This window comes from Panulirus ornatus, chromosome 13 (assembly GCF_036320965.1).
Source record: "Panulirus ornatus isolate Po-2019 chromosome 13, ASM3632096v1, whole genome shotgun sequence".
Lineage (NCBI taxonomy): Eukaryota > Metazoa > Arthropoda > Malacostraca > Decapoda > Palinuridae > Panulirus > Panulirus ornatus.
This window is the reverse complement of record NC_092236.1, coordinates 56,677,201-56,695,083: the sequence shown is the minus strand read 5'-3', so window position 1 is coordinate 56,695,083 and position 17,883 is coordinate 56,677,201. Positions and strand designations below refer to the sequence as shown.

General features: G+C 36.2%; 1 protein-coding gene across 1 annotated transcript; it reads right to left on the bottom strand.

Annotated features, from left to right (window-relative positions):
• Window positions 1-220: 220 nt before the first annotated feature.
• Window positions 221-17,343, bottom strand: LOC139752927 (aldo-keto reductase 1B-like). The gene is made up of 9 exons (XM_071668993.1): window positions 17,160-17,343; window positions 12,592-12,759; window positions 11,043-11,159; window positions 9,603-9,797; window positions 7,456-7,556; window positions 4,957-5,062; window positions 3,679-3,744; window positions 2,471-2,553; window positions 221-569 (listed from the first exon to the last, which is right to left on the bottom strand). The coding sequence occupies exons 1-9, from the start codon at window positions 17,235-17,237 to the stop codon at window positions 527-529; spliced, it is 957 nt and encodes a 318-aa protein (XP_071525094.1). The 5' UTR covers window positions 17,238-17,343; the 3' UTR covers window positions 221-526.
• Between the last annotated feature and the right edge of the window lie 540 nt (window positions 17,344-17,883).

Genomic DNA, 17,883 nt, shown 5'->3' with positions numbered 1-17,883 from the left:
AAAAAAAAATATACCCAAGTTCAACTTTTTATGTACAATATGCTCCATCACATTCTGCAAGTCCTTATTGTTAGCATTACCATAAAGGCATTATGAACACAAAGTACATTGGTCAAATAGATAATACATAATTTGACTTTTTAGGCTTGGTAATGGACACTAGATATCTTTAAATAAATACTAAGACAATACTGTAGCTGAAGGTTAAATGAAAATAAACTTCTTAGAAAAACTTTAATTAAAACTTAACCAAATATGTCCATATAGTTTATAGTGTAAACTTCCTATTTTTATTTTATAAAAATAATAGTAAACTTCCTAAATACACTTAAAAGATTAATGTGTTGAAAAGAAAGTTTGAATTTAATTTACTTTTGGTACAATGTTTACTTCCACAGCTTGAGGTACATGATAGGTAATAAAAAAAAATCTTTCAAATTTTCACAAGCACTTCCTTCTCCTTCTAAGTCTTGGGTATATAATAATTAGACAATTTGTTGATGGTCTCTCTGTACTAGAGATGTCTCTAGAATTCTGTGTCAAACGGCCAGTATTTATGGTCCTTCACCCTGAAAAAATATAAGAGTATTCATTTGTATACAAGTGGGGCATTACATGTTAATCTCTTACAAGTAAGACCTGGAAAGCCCCAGTGGTGCCCAAATATCGAAATGCAGATTTTCTACATGCTTACAAGGTAACAAAAGATTAAGGAATGCCCTATAGAGTGTCTTCTTATGTGTTAAACATTTGCCCACATGGGGTGACTTAAAACAGCTTTTACTGGCAAAATACATGTCCTTTAACAAACTGAAAGGTTTCAGAAATGGATGAATGGGAGTAGGGCAAGTTAAATGCATATTATATAGCTTTGTATGACAAATTAGTAAACCTCAAGCTTTATCTAGGGGAGGAGATGTTATCTGCATGTGATTATATAGTTTCATGTAGCAAATACATAAACTTCAAGCTTTATCTGAGAAAAGACAAGTCATATGCACATGATTGTATAACAATGTGTAGCAAAACAGCAAACCTCATAATTCTTTCTAACTAGAGAGGAAAAATCCTTAGTTGGTTCATTCTACAACTTACCTATTCCTAGGGATAACAACACTGTCCTATCCAACTAGGTACATCACAACTTCCCAGTCATCTACCCAAGTTCATATTCCCTCAACTTCCCATTGACTTTCACTTATAACATTCTTTCCACCTAATCAAAATGCATCTCAAAACTACCGAATCACTTTAGAATTTCACCCATTCTGACACCACACCTAATGTCTTTTCCTCTCTCTGGCGTCCCACATATCTACACTTCAGCATTACCCACTCCATCTCATCTTCCATTACAACAAGCACTTAATTATAAATTTTCAGTGTCATGAATCCTAGAACTGTCTACTCCATCTCAACAAGTCTGACACCTGTAGGTTGGGGTTGGAAGGACCTCTGTCCCTGCTTCAGATTCAGTCATTTTCAGCTGTCATAATTCTCCCCAAGGATTCATGGACAGTGTTCTCATTTATATTCCCCATTGTGCCACGTTTGCATAAAAATATAAGCAGCCAAATACTTGCATTATATTCTCTTACAACTTCCAACCAACTTTGCTTTGAAGATTATTTTTTAAACCTATTATTTCTCTCATATTATCACTACCTTTAAGCTAAGTTTTATGAAATCTTCAATCAGAATGAGAGGAAGGTGGTTTGAATAAGGAAAAACTAAGAGAGAGGGGAGGAAGGTTAGTGAAAAAATCCATAACTGAAAAGTGGTACTATGCTCAGGAGAGGCAATAGTTACCAGACCTCAACAAGGGAACTGCACTACAGTATGGCCTTACAATTCTTTTGGATAAAACACCAATCACTGAACCTTGTCATGCTTATAAGTTGGCAGATTTTAACTTCAACACAAAATATAGATGTGCATTATACATGACAGCTAGAGACTGAGTGTGAACGAATGTGGCCTTTGTTGTCTTTTCCTAGTGCTACCTCACGCACATGCAGGGGGAAGGGGTTGTTATTTCATGTGTGGTGGGGTGGCGACAGGAACGAATAAGGGCAGAAAGTATGAATTATGTACATGTGTTTATATGTATATGTGTGTATATATATGTATACGTTGAGATGTAAAGGTATGTAAATGTGCGTGAGTGGAAATGTATGTATATACATGTGTATGTGGGTGGGTTGGGACATTCTTTCGCCTGTTTCCTTATGCTACCTCGCTAACATGGGGGACAGTGATAAAATATAAATAAATATAAAAATGTTTGTACAAGAGCCTATAATAATAATTTATCTGGGAATAGTTTTTAAATACTGTTTGATAGGGAGGGAAAGCCATAAAGCAATTCAGCATAATACATTCATTCTAATAGAAAGGGGACATGAAACATTAAAAGCTAGGTCTACTCGGCAAATATACACAAAAATCAACAGAAAAAGGGAAATCCTACCAATCGAGGTGTAGAAAACGGCCATTGCAATCAAAGCTATCGATTGCCTTCATGTCCTCATCTGACAGTGCGAAGTCAAACACCTGTAAATGAAGAATTTCTGTATTAAATGCAACCTTGTTCCCAAAACTTGTTTTTGAAAATGTCAAGGAGCATCATTCAGTTTATGAGGTCAGAGAATCCAAGTGACTTATCAAAAATAATTGAAAGCAAGATTTTATAAGTAAGTAGCATTGGTAGGCAGCCACTGACCTGCGAGGTATATTACTGGTACCACATGTCTGAGTATCGTGGTTGTTAAGTTGCACTCCTTTGACCAAGGTAGCCTTACTCACACGTGGACTAATGGCATTTTGATCATATACATACAATATCTCCTTGTCACAAACACCACCATACAACATTCAATTCACACAACCCATTCTTTGTAACTCTAAGCTTTTCTTGTGGTGAATGCATTGCGCCCACCCAACCTTTTGGATAAATGATAGGAGCAACAGAGAGAACTAGTAGGCAGGTACTTTAGGTAGAAGTATTAGGTTGGAAAAAGAATGAGCCATGCAAATTAATGGTCAAGTGTACATTTGTGGACAGTGTCAGTAGTCCATGTGTGGGAGATGCAGAAAGAAGACAGCTACCTGGGTCAGAGTGGTGCAGCCATTACTAACTATCCAGATACCCTGGCAAGTAATATTCTTCCCTGGCCGTTGGCTGCTTGCCAACTACTACCCACTATAATAATGCATTAGTCAGAAACCTCTACATCCCTTCTAGCTCAATATGTAATGTCATTATCAGATTCTTGTCAAAAGCTTCTTTACCAAATAAAATTTTACCTGTTCAAAGCTAAGCTTCACAGCTTTTATCCTCTATCTCTTTCATTCACCGAGCTAGTTTAACCAACTTTGGTAAACTGCCAACAAACATACTAATGTCACATGATCTGTAAGGCCCGCCAATGACATTGTGCCATGCACACAACCTATTATATTCCTTTTCCAACAGAAAAGAACCAATCATACTCTACTCTTCTATCTTAAATCATTAGCCTTGCTCTTAACATTAATCACAAACCAGTCTTTTTTTTTTTTATGTAACATTCATCTTTGGTAGTTTCATTACTAATTAACCTATGAATGGTAAGTTATCAAACAGAGTATACCAATGTTTTACTTTGTACATCTGCTTCACTTATCACCAAAACACACCTGAATGTTGGACTCAATTCTTGATTTTGTGACAGACTTTGGAATGGCAATGACACCACGTTGGATCTGAAAATAAATTGATGTAATGCAGAGATTTGTAAATGCCAAAATACAACACAGTAATACATCTTCAATAAATCACCTTTTTGTACATTTCTCAACAGGAATTTTGTTTGACATTATATGCTCAATTCTGCTTATGGTACTGATCATCTCCATACCAGACTAACTATCATACCCAAAAAAATTGCTGAAAACTAGCTTATGTCTAGGACAAAATAGGACACCAATAAGGAATGAAAACACCATGTAATTCAAATGGTAAACACTAAACACTAACATTATTCTTCTGCATGACCTAGAAACCTTTCTAACAATTCTTTGACAAAATTGTAGAGTATTAATTACCATTGTTAAACCAGAAACAGCGTAACAACATCAGCTAACTCCACATTGCTATACCAGACATTCGGAACATGCAAGGAAAGACCTGGCATGTAATTCTAGTCTGGGAAAATAACCACAATAACTTTTGAGTGATAGAGAAATATGTAACGAGTATGAATATGAAAAAGTAAAGAAACATAAAGAGGATGAAATGGAATGTTAATGTATTTCCTAATCACCCATATCTCCACTAATCAAACAAGGATGATAAATTCCATTACTTACTTTGGCTAAAATATGTTTTCCTTTGATCATTAAATTAGCATCACACTGACAAGTCAAGGTACCACTGTCTCTTTAGATAATGGGTCCGTAAGGCCCCTACCCCTTTTTTGTCATAATGTGGCCAGAAGTATAACACATGCGGCGGGGAGAAAGGCACACAAGATACATAAATGAACTCGAGCAACACGGTATACAGGGTGCAGAGCCCAGGGCTGTCAATGTACAGAACCAGGGAACAAGCAGCACCTGGGGTAATCCATGAAAATTTGTGGGGTCTGGTTGTAAATAAGGTTGTGGATTACAATTTTCAGTGTATTACATATGGCAGCTATAGAATATATGATTATCATATTCATATGGAAAATAAATATTCTGAATGGGATGTCAATTGCCGATTTAGGTATAATTATAGATTACATGTCTGAAGATGCATGTGCTAAGATTGAATTGGAACTTGACTGGGACTGAAAACCACCTGGGCTGACTAGGTTAAAAAGTGACTGATATAACATGCAAGATATTTATGGAGCTACCATTACATAAAACTATTCTGATATATATATGATTTTTACACACCTTATCAAAGACTCAAAATTACAAACTAACCTGATAGCGGAGGAGAATATGAGCAGGAGTTTTCTCATACTTATTAGCTATAGCTACAATCTTAGGATCCTCCATCAGCAGAGGATCACCAGGCTTGGCCCAAGGTCTGCAATGTTTAGGAGTACCAAGTTAATGCAAAAAATCCACACAATAAGGTAACTATGAATGCTGCTTTGAATATTATGCAAATGAACTGATGCAATCAGAAAGAGAAAATAGATTAATATATAAATAAAAATTGACAGCTGAATCAGGTAATAAGCATTAAGGGAAAGTAGTAGGAAATGAAAATGAGAACAGTATGTAATCAGAAAAATCTGAAAGGTAGATTTTGAAGACTTTCTATATAACATTTACTCTAGTAGCAGAGATGGTGACAGTATGGAATTGTGACGAGAACGGTGTAAAAAAAAAAAGTATGGTAATCAAGTGAAACATGGGAATCAGACAGGATGGTCAGAATGTAAGTTTGAACAGGAGGACCTGGAGATAGGGGACATGGTAATGAATGAAACCATGGAAGATGAAGTCAGTCATAAGGTGAAAGAGGAAGCTAAAATCCTAAGCGGAGTAAAGTGTGTTAGGACAAAGATGGGAACCTCTGAAGGTACAACAGTCTTAAGAGAGTTATATGGCTGCCAGTCTTGGCCTTAGCTGCAAATAAAAGAGGTTGGATGTGTTGGAAATTAAATGCCTCAGGAAATATAGAGCAAAAGGGGATTAATAATGTTAAGAAAGATGTGAAAAAGGGAATTCTTGCCAAACTATTTTTGTAAATTTATTATTGTATTATTAACATCATATTAAGATACATTCACTGGATAGGGCAAAGCGAATTTGAAATAAAAAAAAATTGCTTCCTTGCATGCAAGTCATCAAAATTAAACCTTTAAGGAGCCATAAATGACTTTCTTGCCCAGGAACCTAAGAGTAAGGCCAACAATGCATAACTGAAGTACAGGAAACTAAGCTACAAGGAGAGGATGGCAGCCATATACTTGCTCAAGTTAAAAGGGAAAATAACGCAACAAGACAAGATTACAACTTTCAAGTTTTTAAACTGATCTGATGACAAAATATCACTAAAAGGAAACATGTAACGAGTCAGAAAAGACGCGATGAATTTCTTCAGTAAGAAGAATGTTGTTGATACATATTAACAAAATCAATGAAAAGACAAAAGGCACTTGCACTGCCAAATGTTCTGGAAAAAAAAATATACAACTATCCCTGTCCAATACAAATATAAATCTGACTTTCCAATCACCGAGCTTCAGTTACAAAATAAAAAACCAGTTTCTCCTCTACAAAACAAATCTAATCGAAATATGTGCCTCAAAATCTAGTCAGCTCATCAAACAAAGGAATACCTATACCTATATTATCATGGATTTTTCTCATTAATTTCCTGACAATTGTGTGCATTCAGAGATAGACACACACTGGAGTGATGTCAGAATGTACCTCATACAACACTTCTGTAGTAAATACTGCACTAAGACTAAGAAATCAGAGGGGCCCACACGTGCATAAAACTCCCTATATGCACACGTGAAATAATTATGCAACAAGATGCAAAAAAATCTATCTATAATCCTTCAAACCATTCATATTCACATGGGGTGGATCCTACGCATACCAAAAATTCAAAATCAAACAATGAAGTATTCTAGGTCCAAGTTTTGGGTCTATAGGGTCTTGATCCAAGCGAAGCGAGGCACTAAGGAGCTAATGCAGGAAGCAGCTGCCAAATCATGCATTCTGAGCACCCAGTGTGCCGAGAAATCTTGTGTACCCACATTTTCTTGTTTAGAGGTGAGAATTTGAGCTTTCTTTTCCTTAGAAAGGTAACAGCAATCCATCTTGAAGCATAGGTGGAAGAAATACAGTACCCAGAAGCAAAATTCCCAAAATGAAGTGGCAACCAGGAAGAGTAAAGAAATAACATTTTCCCCCTCATGATTGCCCACGGCACACTAAAGCTGATTGCAAGTGCTCACACTGTTAAAAGCACGTCTCAGTGACCAGGTGTATTGTTCTTTCACCCTGAGAACATATAAGCTTGTATCCACATTAAACCTTAGCCATGTACTGCCTTTGAAAATATATGGGGGCGGACACTGTACATTAAAAAATACAACACTACGAACAAACAGGATATTACAAAGGTCCCTTATCACGTGAAATGCAGCATGGTTAGTAGGAGTTAAATAAGGATGGGTGAAAATGTTGGAAATATATTAAAAACATCAGCAAACAGTACCATGGGCATCTGGGAATTTTCTTTAAAGTTATGACCCTTTTAATGAGGGGCATAACTCAAGCAAAATCCAAACGAGGGGTATAGGTCTTAATTCAGTAAATTACTTAAAAGCAAGAAGGCATCTGTATGAATATACAGTTTGATCTGACCCTTATCAGTTAAATTCGAAACCTGGATGTGACTCCCAATGATGGACAGTAGACAGACATATCATGACAGTTAAAATTTCCTCCCACCTGTTAGGAGATCCTAAGGGGCTGTAAGCAGTGATAAAGATGTCCCTGGACTTGCAAAAGTCAATCAGCTTCCTTTGGTTCAAGTAAGGATGGCATTCAACCTAAAAAGTTTAAAATACTGTATTTAACAATTTCTCTGATACCCACCTACTCTCCTGCCCAAGGAGTCCATCCAATGGAATATCAGCAGCACTCAGGAAGCTGACAACATTCACTGGAAGTGACCACAGATCATAAGATGTGGTGATGACTGTGTCACATGGGGAGAGTATGAGGCAATCCAGGAGTAAGTGTTCAGTGCCTTCATTGTGGTAGATGACTCTTGGGCATGGAAGGTCTTGTAATGTGGAGAAATGATATTTGCAATGTTAGAGCTTTGGGTGGTGACCTCAGCATAGATGGGAAATTATTCATGGTTGATGTCTGGCAGGATGGTGTTTATGTATGAGCAGAGGAGGCAGCTGCTTAGTTTTTCTCAGATTATTTTGATAATGCTTTGACACTTGCATTTCCTGGGATGGGGGAATCTATACGTATAGTTTTCTGAAGTGCAAGGTAGGGGTCACTTAGGGGTATAGGCTGCCAAAGTGCAAGTAAGGAGTCAGTTTTCGATTTCTATTAGTGGTTGTTAGTTTGTAATGAAGTGGTTAGGATGAAACAGGTTTGATGCCATTGCAAATACAATATGATACAAACGGTACTTTAAGCACACATCTTGATACAATCTTGGTATGTGTTATAAAACAGTTTAGCCATATCCCGTCGAATGCAATCTCGTTATATATGATATCGGTATTCCATACCATGCAAAATCACTTGGGGAGAAAGAATTCAAAGACAAATGAAGGGGGCAGTTATACATGAAATCAGTACTACACACCATACAAGATCCCTTAGGTATAGGAGAAAGAATTCCAAGAGAAATGAAGAGGGCAGGAGACCTCCCCTTCCTGCACAAAAAAGAGAGAGCTAATCCAACTTAAAAGGCTCAGGTTGGGGTGTTTAAATGTGTAACCAAGATGTGTCTGGGGAAAGAAACAATGTTCAGACTGTGATACAAATCTCAAGAGTAAAGGGGAAGAATGGATTGGCAATGTCTTATAAATATAGTCAGGTTGGTGGGAGAAGAGCTAAGGAAGGAGTTGCATAACTCCTGAAACAGGAGTTACAGATGTGTGTGAAAGTGTAAGGAAGGAAATTCTAGACTGATGTGGAACGATGTGGCATACATGGGTCGATGTGCTAAATAGAATGGTCTGTGGGGCCTGGTTATGGTAAGAAAGCTGTGGTTTTGATGCATTACACATGACATCAAGAGAATGGACGAGTCAATGTGGCCTTTCTTTGTCTGTTCTGGGCACTACCTCAGTTATGCAAAAAACGGTTAACAGATCTAATACTACTGACTTTTCATACAATTCCATCCATCCATTCCTAAATGCAACCAACAGTTATTTATCTCCAGCATGCCTGACCTCACACACCATACCATTCAAGCATTCCACTTTCCCTCAGCTTTATTTGATACAGACACAGTAACATATGTCTATGCTATTCTTTGTAAAAGCAGCAACCACTTCCATTCCTTACCTGTGTTATTCCTCTAAAGCTTTATTCTGCCTTTCTATTCCATAACCCATGTTGTAGACAGATGCAGACAAGTAATCCAAGACCACACGCAATTTTAAAGACAATGAAATACAGCAATGATGGGGGTCTCCAGACTCCAGCAATGCATGCTAACAAAGATGGACTTTTCATTCCTGGGATCAGACCTGGTACTAAATCTCCAGAAGAACTCAAACTGACAAGTAGATTGTGCTATACTTTTGATATAATTTGATATATGCTGTTGGTCTAAATCCAAAGGCTTTAAAAAAAGCATGAATTCACTTTAAAGCTGATATCTGCATGAACTTCCCTTCCTCTTCAAATCCAATTCAACATGTGAAACCATGAAAACAATATATGAAAAATATGTCCAGACTGCTACATCTTGCACTGCATTTGAGTAATTTTCTGATGTCTTGATAAATCATTATTGTCTAATGCTTCAAAATACCTTACACCATGCATTACTGATACTGTGAACAGATTCCAAAATCTTTCTAGCTTGATTCTACAAGACTTAAAAAGTTGTACTTTACCTGGTTGACAACAGGCTTGATCTGGCAATTGTCTAAAATCCGCTGAATTTGATCCTTATTAAAATTAGACAGACCAATGCTTCTGGTTAGACCTTGGTCCACAGCATCTTCAATTCCAGCCCAAGCTTCAAGATAGTCAACATCTGAGTACAAGAATTTATCGTTCTCGTCCTTCGGGAACAGTTCACAGTGTTCCTGGCATTTCAAAATACATCTACAATTATTTGTTACCAGTAAATTACTGCAGCAGGGTCCACATCTAACACTCATATCTTAATGCAACTTTGGAATAAATCACATTAAATGAACAAATATATTGGATCATCATTAATCTTTAGTTTCCATTTATTTTTTTCCACAATGACATAATACAAGCATATTATGAAAGTCTGGTGCTACATAAATACATATTGCACAAATCTCCATTCTCATTTTAGTTTGTTTTCCATAACAAAAATTAAACTGTTTCAAAGGTTTTGCTCAGAAAAACTTATAGTGCAACATGAAAACAAGCAGTAAGAAGCTACGGACTACACTATAATACTACACATACTTTATTTAGCATTATCATAAACTGAGGAGGATAAGCAACCCAGGCATCTTCTAAACCAAAAAATTTCTATGACTCTTACAATAAGGATACTACAACAGTAGCATTGCAGAAACAAAGGAACATACAGCAAGTAATGACACAATAATCCATAAGGGAAATTGTGAAAACCTATATATGCAGAACATATCAATTAAGAGGTAATACCATCACAGGCAATTAGCTTTTACTATTTAATCTGAAAGCACAGATGGACACCAACATCTAGAACAGAACGAGACTACCACATGAATTTTCACGTAAAGCATGCACATTCATGATTTAGGCTGGATAATTTTTAACCTTTCTGCCTTACAAATAAAATCAATGCAATTTTTAATATAGTCATATGAATAGATACTTTAAGAACTTGGGTGGGCCTTTAATGTCTGAATATCTGTTATACTGGAAATTAAATCATTTATACTTGTGGCTCTCTGCCACCCCGTTGAGGGAGGTCCTGAAGGCAACAGCCATCAGAGATATAGATAGTTACTAAGATAAAAAGGGATGAATACTTATGGGCCATTCATGTTAAGCTGAAATGTATACTGGTAAGAATAATACCACTATAACAACTACAACCAGTAACTGCTGGAGCATACATTGTTAATCTTGCAGAAAATCTAATTTGTTTAATGAAAGAAGTGGGAAGGCAAGACAGAGAGAGAGAAAAAAAAGGACATGATGCTCAAAAGATAAAAGAATCAACAGAAATACAAATATTCAGGCATGGGTTCAATCTTTAATAAAATTGGAATGCATAAAGTGCAAAATACCTTGCAAGGGCATGGTTAAAAATAAACATTATTGCCATTCTTGTGTAATATTGTTTTCCCTCCAAAACTTACCTTGTAGCCCATGGGCCAGTGGATGAGATACAAGTCCAAGTAGTCTAATCCCAGGTCAGTCAGCGATTTTTTCAGTGAAGGAATCACCAGGGTCTTGCTATGGAAAGTGTTCCACAGCTACAAAAAAATTCTATTATAATAATTAAAACATACTAGCTTCTTCTAAACCTTTTCTGGGTTCCCTGTCCTCTTTAGCCTAAGCTTAAGTTCTTAAAATCTGTATCCAGGTACGCTGAACTAGAAATTTATTCTTTAAATGCTAATAGGTATGCAGAAGTCACTAATTTGTAATGAATAACCACCACTATCTCTACATTAACTGATCTTTATCAAGAGGTTATCATACCATTATCTAAATTTCCCAGAGAAAAGGATGCTGAGCACAGGACTTTGGAATGATGAAAGTATAAAAAGTTTCAGAAGGAAAAGATGGCTCTTTATACTTAAATGAAGAAATTCACATGTAATACGGGCAACTAATTGAATTTTATGTTCTTCCATCTATGCACTAATGGAAACAAGGGAATTCTTGGCAATGCAAAAAGAACTTTCCTTTCAAAAATAAGGAAATCATAGTTAAGATATATCTGAGAAAAATGAACCATATCCCTAATCGCCAAAAACATTAATTGACCTGAAGAGACAAATAACATACAAGGACAGTTTCAGAAACTAAAGTTCACAAACTAGAAAGGAAGCACAACTGTCCATAGCTTGCAGTTACAATATCTTATGACAAGGTACCCAAGACAAAAGCTTTCAGTTAACGAGATGATATATGTGGATACAGTAATTTACAAATGAATGATGTACTAACAGCTCATAAAAATCATCCACCCAAAAATGAAGAAGCTAACATTTTGATTTTACCAAGAAAAGTAAAGAATAATGGTCATGTTCCACATTTCTGGACAAAGACAGTGACTGTTCTTCTATCTATCTATCTATCTATATCTGACATCCATTCCTTATAGAAACTTCCATCAAATAGTAGCCATGGCAAGACAGTCTCCACTTATTCCTGTCCTTACATGCCTATTTCATAGACAATTCCACATTCGTCCCCCACCTTTCTCCTCCAGTGCTCTTCCACTATTTCCCCATGTTACAGTTGGTCTTCCTCTGACACCAAACTTTTTAATCAATACCTTACACTCTGTAAATTCCCAATCTTGCATTCTTTCCACATGTCCAAACCACATCAGGGTATTCAGTTTCACCCACTCTACCACTCCTCAATTCACTCCCTGCCATACTCATTCTACCACTCCTCAATCCACTCCCAGCCATACCGAATCTCTTACACTGTGACTGTTCGTGCATCAATATGTAAAGTGAATGATGTGATTGTAGAAATTACAAAGGAATAATGCTGGTCTTTTTAAAACTGAAGGTAATGAGTAAATGATGTGACAGATGGATCATGTAAAAATGATTACAGAAACACTTCTAAATGCTCCTAAGGGCAATTTTAATGGAAGTAGCACTTGTACGAGTGTGCGTATGTGGGTGTGTGTCAATTGTGTACATAAAATTACGATGCCCTTACCTTGCTTGTAATGAAAAGGTCTTCACGTTTCACAGTTCCATCCTCTATTTTGGATTTAATAGCTGCACCCACTTCAGCTTCATTGCCATACACAAGTGCACAGTCAATATGGCGATACCCACAAGCAATGGCATTTTTGACAGCTTCAACCACCTCACCAGGATTCGACTGTCGTTAGAATTTGAAGTAAATAATACTGTAAAATACAAGTGCAAGTAATAAAACGTCAGCTCTTTCAAACTTCAAAACATATCAATCTAGTTGAAATCCACTCAAGTTGCAGACATTTATTGGAAAAACTATCTTATCAATTATGCCTTGAGCATAAGATTCATCACATTTTAGGAACAAAGTATAATCGATGATATGAATTATATTCAAACCATAATTTTCAAAATCTATAATCATAATAGAAACCAAGTCTTTTGTCTCAGGATATTTCTCCAAATATCAGAGTATCCCTTCTGTTATCCTAATAAGCATCGCGATATACATCTGCAAATACACCAAGACAAAATACTCCTAAAATCATTCTTTTCTAGCTAACCCTCTGTTCATTCACAAAGTGAAGTGTGTACTATACATATATATCAGCCACTTGAGGATTGGCTGCAAAGATAACCTACTTTCCTCAAACAGCTAAGCTGTGGACCTCTCTTCCTTCATATAACCTTTATACCTTTAAGTCAAGTCTACAAACACTTGCAGAGTCCTGATTAATTTCTACTTTCTTTCTCTGCACACAGTTTTGCTTCACCCGAGATGGTCTTAATTTGGGAATCTATTTGTCCATGCCATGTTGGTCACTGAACGTACAGAAATAAATTCTCTTGTATAATCTTCCATTATACGATCCTTGTCTAATTTCATGCTATGTTCTTCGGTTGATTTAAGCAGTGTTGACTGTATACATCAATGTTCTAAAAACATTAATGCTAATCAAGCCACCCTTCACTCTTCCATGGTAAGCAAATTTAAGGTCTCTTATCATTTCTCTAACTCAGCACTAATGCTGATATCTGTGTTCGTGTCCCCTGAAACTTCTCTACTATTTGTGCTATTTTAAGTTCAATGATCAAGCTTGAGAAGCATGTTCTACCTTTGGCCTACTGTATGATGTGAAATGCTTGCAGAATATATATTCCAAAAGGATTATATCTATGGTGAAGTAATGTTTTCCTTACAAGTTTCAGTAACTACAATTTGCCAACCCCATACTTTTCCAGATGTTCATAACCCTCCCAACTACCAAGCTACTTACTCTCACAGGATAATAAGGTGAAGGAGGCTATTGCATGCTATAACAAGAGACATGAAACTTAAAGTGAAGGAGGCTAGTGCATGCTGTAACATGAGACATGAAACCAAGTATGCTGTGTAAGCATATGTACATGTATGGGCGTGTATACGAGTGGATGGGCCTTTCTTTGTTTTCTGGCACTACCTTGCTAATGTGGGAAACGGTGATCAAGTACAATATATAAAAATAAAATGAAACCAAGTTCGTTACGACGCAAAATATTTTGTCCGCCTTTGCCTACTATATACAGTATGTCATAAAACTGACCATATCATTCAGGATTCCCAAGTACCCGCAACTGCAAAAAAAAGTCATTTCCTAATTGATGTACAAATTCGAGCAATGCAAGTACATGCCCTGAAATCTAATTACTTTGTCAATTACAAGGAAGTAGGGGGATATCAACATTGTTAGTAAATATGAATTTTCTGTCAGATATTGTTACAAAGTGATGATGTTATTAAAAACGTGTCCACAGACACAATACAGGGTGATGATTCAATGTTCCATGTACTCTTTTCCTGTGGCTGGATTTAATGATCCCAATAACGATCAACCTGTTGTAATACATTTTCTTCAGTATGTAGTAAAATCTGTTAGATTTCAGTTAATAAAATGGCAGCACTTCACTTTACTACACTTTAATAATTTACTTAATTTCTATAAATTTTACCCACTTTCACAATGTTTTTCCTGATTTTTTGTTGCTCTCCCCTATTGAGTCTTATAATCTTCACACAGAACACTTTCCTTGCAAAACATTCATATCCCAAAGTCAGTTTACACAAATATCGGATTATGCTGAACTAGGTTAGTTAAATAATGTTTGCTGGGTTGGCATTCTCTCTTTTGTATACAATAGATAAACTCAATAAGAGGACAACAAAAAACTTAACTATCCTGATCTCTAGTGTTGGAGGAATAGCTATCTAACATCTGTTATGAATCCACGACTTATTTTCTTGTTAGAATTCCTGTATCCCTACAAAGGATAAGGAAAGGTAATGTTAGTAGCAACCTTATAGTGTGGTAAGTCATGGACACAATAAAACTGCCTCATCGGAAAAAAAATTTACATGGGCACAAAATCTCTGAACACAGTACCTCATATTTTGCAATGTAGCCATAAAAGTATCCCAAAAAAATATTACAGGAAAACTATTCTCCAAAGATTAAAAATTAATCCCATGGTTTCAAAAAAACTACTGCATTATACTTATATCATCTGTCTACAAATAGTCTAAATAGCAATCAAACAAGAAACACTGCTGTGAAATTGTGTATCTCCAACATCTGAGAAACAACAAAAATCTAAATTGTTTGTCTTTTCCCATCATCGACAAAATTAATGCAAACAGCATATCAACAAAAGAATTTGATGATAATTTAATTCTGACAAAGAACTGTATATCTTACAGCCTATTATACAGAGATATAGACACTATCGTTGCTCTTCCATGATAATGGATGAGTAGGACACGTGGGATATTTTCCCCCAAAACAGATGAAACATCAACGTTCATGCTTCAATCTTACCTGCTTCTGTTCTCTCAGCTGAAGATGACAGCAACAACTAGAAAAACACACAATTTTAGGTGGTTGATGGCTTCCAATTCTTAAAATACATAATAAAGATAATACAAGCTGCCCTTTTGTTTCAATACTGGCCCACAGACCAATATTTCTCCTTTAATGCCCAAAAAGTTTTTGCTTTAATTTACAACTTGTTTTTTAACACAGCAATGTCTCTGGTAAGATCTAAGTTTGGCAAGACTTCCTCTAGTGACATATAAAGGGCACTATGGCAGCCCGTGGACCAAACTAATGCCCAGCAAGCAAAATTACGAGTAGTGTAATGGGGAAGTAAACCCCATTACACTACTCGTACTTTTTTATGGAGGAATATACATTGCCTTAAAACCATCCCATAATGAAGTTCCTCTTATCCTAACACCATGGCTAAGACTTTTAAACCCTCCTGTAATTCATATTCTAGTTGTTTGTCAAGAGTTGGGAAATACAAGTTTTAAAAAGCGATTAAAAACTAAATCAATAAAAAGTTCATTACAATTTTAAACTGCTGAATACTTTGGTCGTACAAGTTTTACTACACATCTGATTGACTGAACCTACAAGGTAAAAATTCATACTTATACAATTGTGCATATATAAATATTTCATCAAGAATAACAAAAAAGTATTTGCAAGCAAATTTTCAATGACATTCAGAATCACTACCACCACAAAATAAAAAATGCAAAATGCAAAATACAATGAAGCTAGCTATCAAAATTAATGTCATGCTTACCAAAACACTAACATCAAAAACTAAGCACATCTACTAATAAAAAAAATGTACAAGATTTGTTACAAAGATATGATGGTCATTGACAGCTCACCACTAATAAAAAATGTACAAGATTTAAATTACAAAGATATTATGGTCATTGACAGCTAATTTAGTCCATAAAAATGAATTTAATTATTTAAAATCATCTTTACCTTCACAATGTTCAACTGAGTGAAAGATCATGTCTTACAACTACAACCACTAAACCTAGAGGAACTCTCATCAAAACCTCTCACTCTACAACACACAATCTATCTACAACATACAATTCACAAACTCTTCCTCCACAACTGTAATTATCAATGAACCAATTTGACATCATCATCGAGTATTCTAGAGAGAAATCATTGATGTTATGCATCATGTCCATATCTGGGGTAAGAATGGCCAAGCATAATTCACTAAACAAAACGTCATTCGAGTCCTGGAAGAAGCTTTAAGGTATTTTAAGAAGCATTAATGTTTTTTAACGTTATTTGGCATAAAAATTGCATTTAAACCTATCAGGCCACATGTGCCATGAGGCAAAAACGACAAAACCACTAAAATCAATAGTTTTTTTTCTCTAGTTTTAAGGTCGAAATCCATGGTTTCTTTTTTTTTCATAGAGAAATTCGAGAGGATTTGAATTTTTTAAAGAGTAAATGATTAGACACCACGTGTCTGGTAATGGCTGGGATGAGCCGACTCAAGATTACGGAAGAATGTCGGGTTTAAACTAATTTACTCAGCCCTCTAGGTCGAACAGTGGCCTCAATGCTACCCCAATGTATTCTACAATGATGGCAGAACACATGCCGTCACATATGTCTTCCTACTTGTGGAAAAATAATGGCAAAAAAAAAAAAAAAAATGCCGTTCATGACGGGGAGGAAGCACCGGCTGGGCCAGAGCATTCCTTATACACAATTTACTCACCTTCCACGTGCCCAGCCCTATTAATGGCATCTTATACCCGTTCCTGAGGGTGACTGACGGGATCTGGACTGCCATCATGGAAAAGCCGAGGAGCTTGGGAGGCCACAAGAGGAGTTAAAATACTGGAGGGAGAATGCAGTAGTCTTACCTCCCCGGCGGCTGACGGTAGACAACACGTCATCCTCCTTCCCGCAAAGGTTTTGTCCACGTGTTGCCAGTTACCCATTTTCTAATTTATATATATTTATATCTTCTGCACTAAAACCCAAAGTGATTTTATGAAAAATAATGACGAAAATACTATTTAACTCCAAATAACGTTTGTTCGGTCAATATCTGACCCCTACATAGACTAGGGTTTCTTATATAAGGAACAAACACGAGTGGAATCAATCATTTCCTTTATGATAATTGTCATTTGTATTACATTATGCAACAAGGTTGATACAAGGGTGATATACCTAATTACAGTGTTACTTCATGAAATAACGCTGGTTTATGTACTAAGTTACTTTATTAATCAATTTCGGCCGAGGAGGAGACGACATGTGTCAAGGCGAGGTAGCATCATCCGGGTCTCCTCATGGCCGCCATGACTCGTACAATTTGAATTGTGTTCAGCCAGATCATCTTTATAGAATAATTAGCTTTCAGGACAATATCCACAGTACGCCCTACGTTCTACCTCAGTTGTTAAGACCAAAAATTCATTTTTGCCTTGAAG

What these genes read in the sequence shown, in the direction of transcription:
- LOC139752927 (XM_071668993.1), bottom strand. Translation starts at nt 17,237, where the DNA reads ATGATGGCAGTCCAGATCCCGTCAGTCACCCTCAGGAACGGGTATAAG. An exon ending in ACCTTTTCATTACAAGCAAG is followed by an intron (nt 11,160 to 12,591) that starts GTAAGGGCATCG and finishes ATTTTTTTGTAG; the next exon opens with CTGTGGAACACTTTCCATAG. An exon ending in GAATTGAGTCCAACATTCAG is followed by an intron (nt 2,554 to 3,678) that starts GTGTGTTTTGGT and finishes CTTCATTTACAG; the next exon opens with GTGTTTGACTTCGCACTGTC.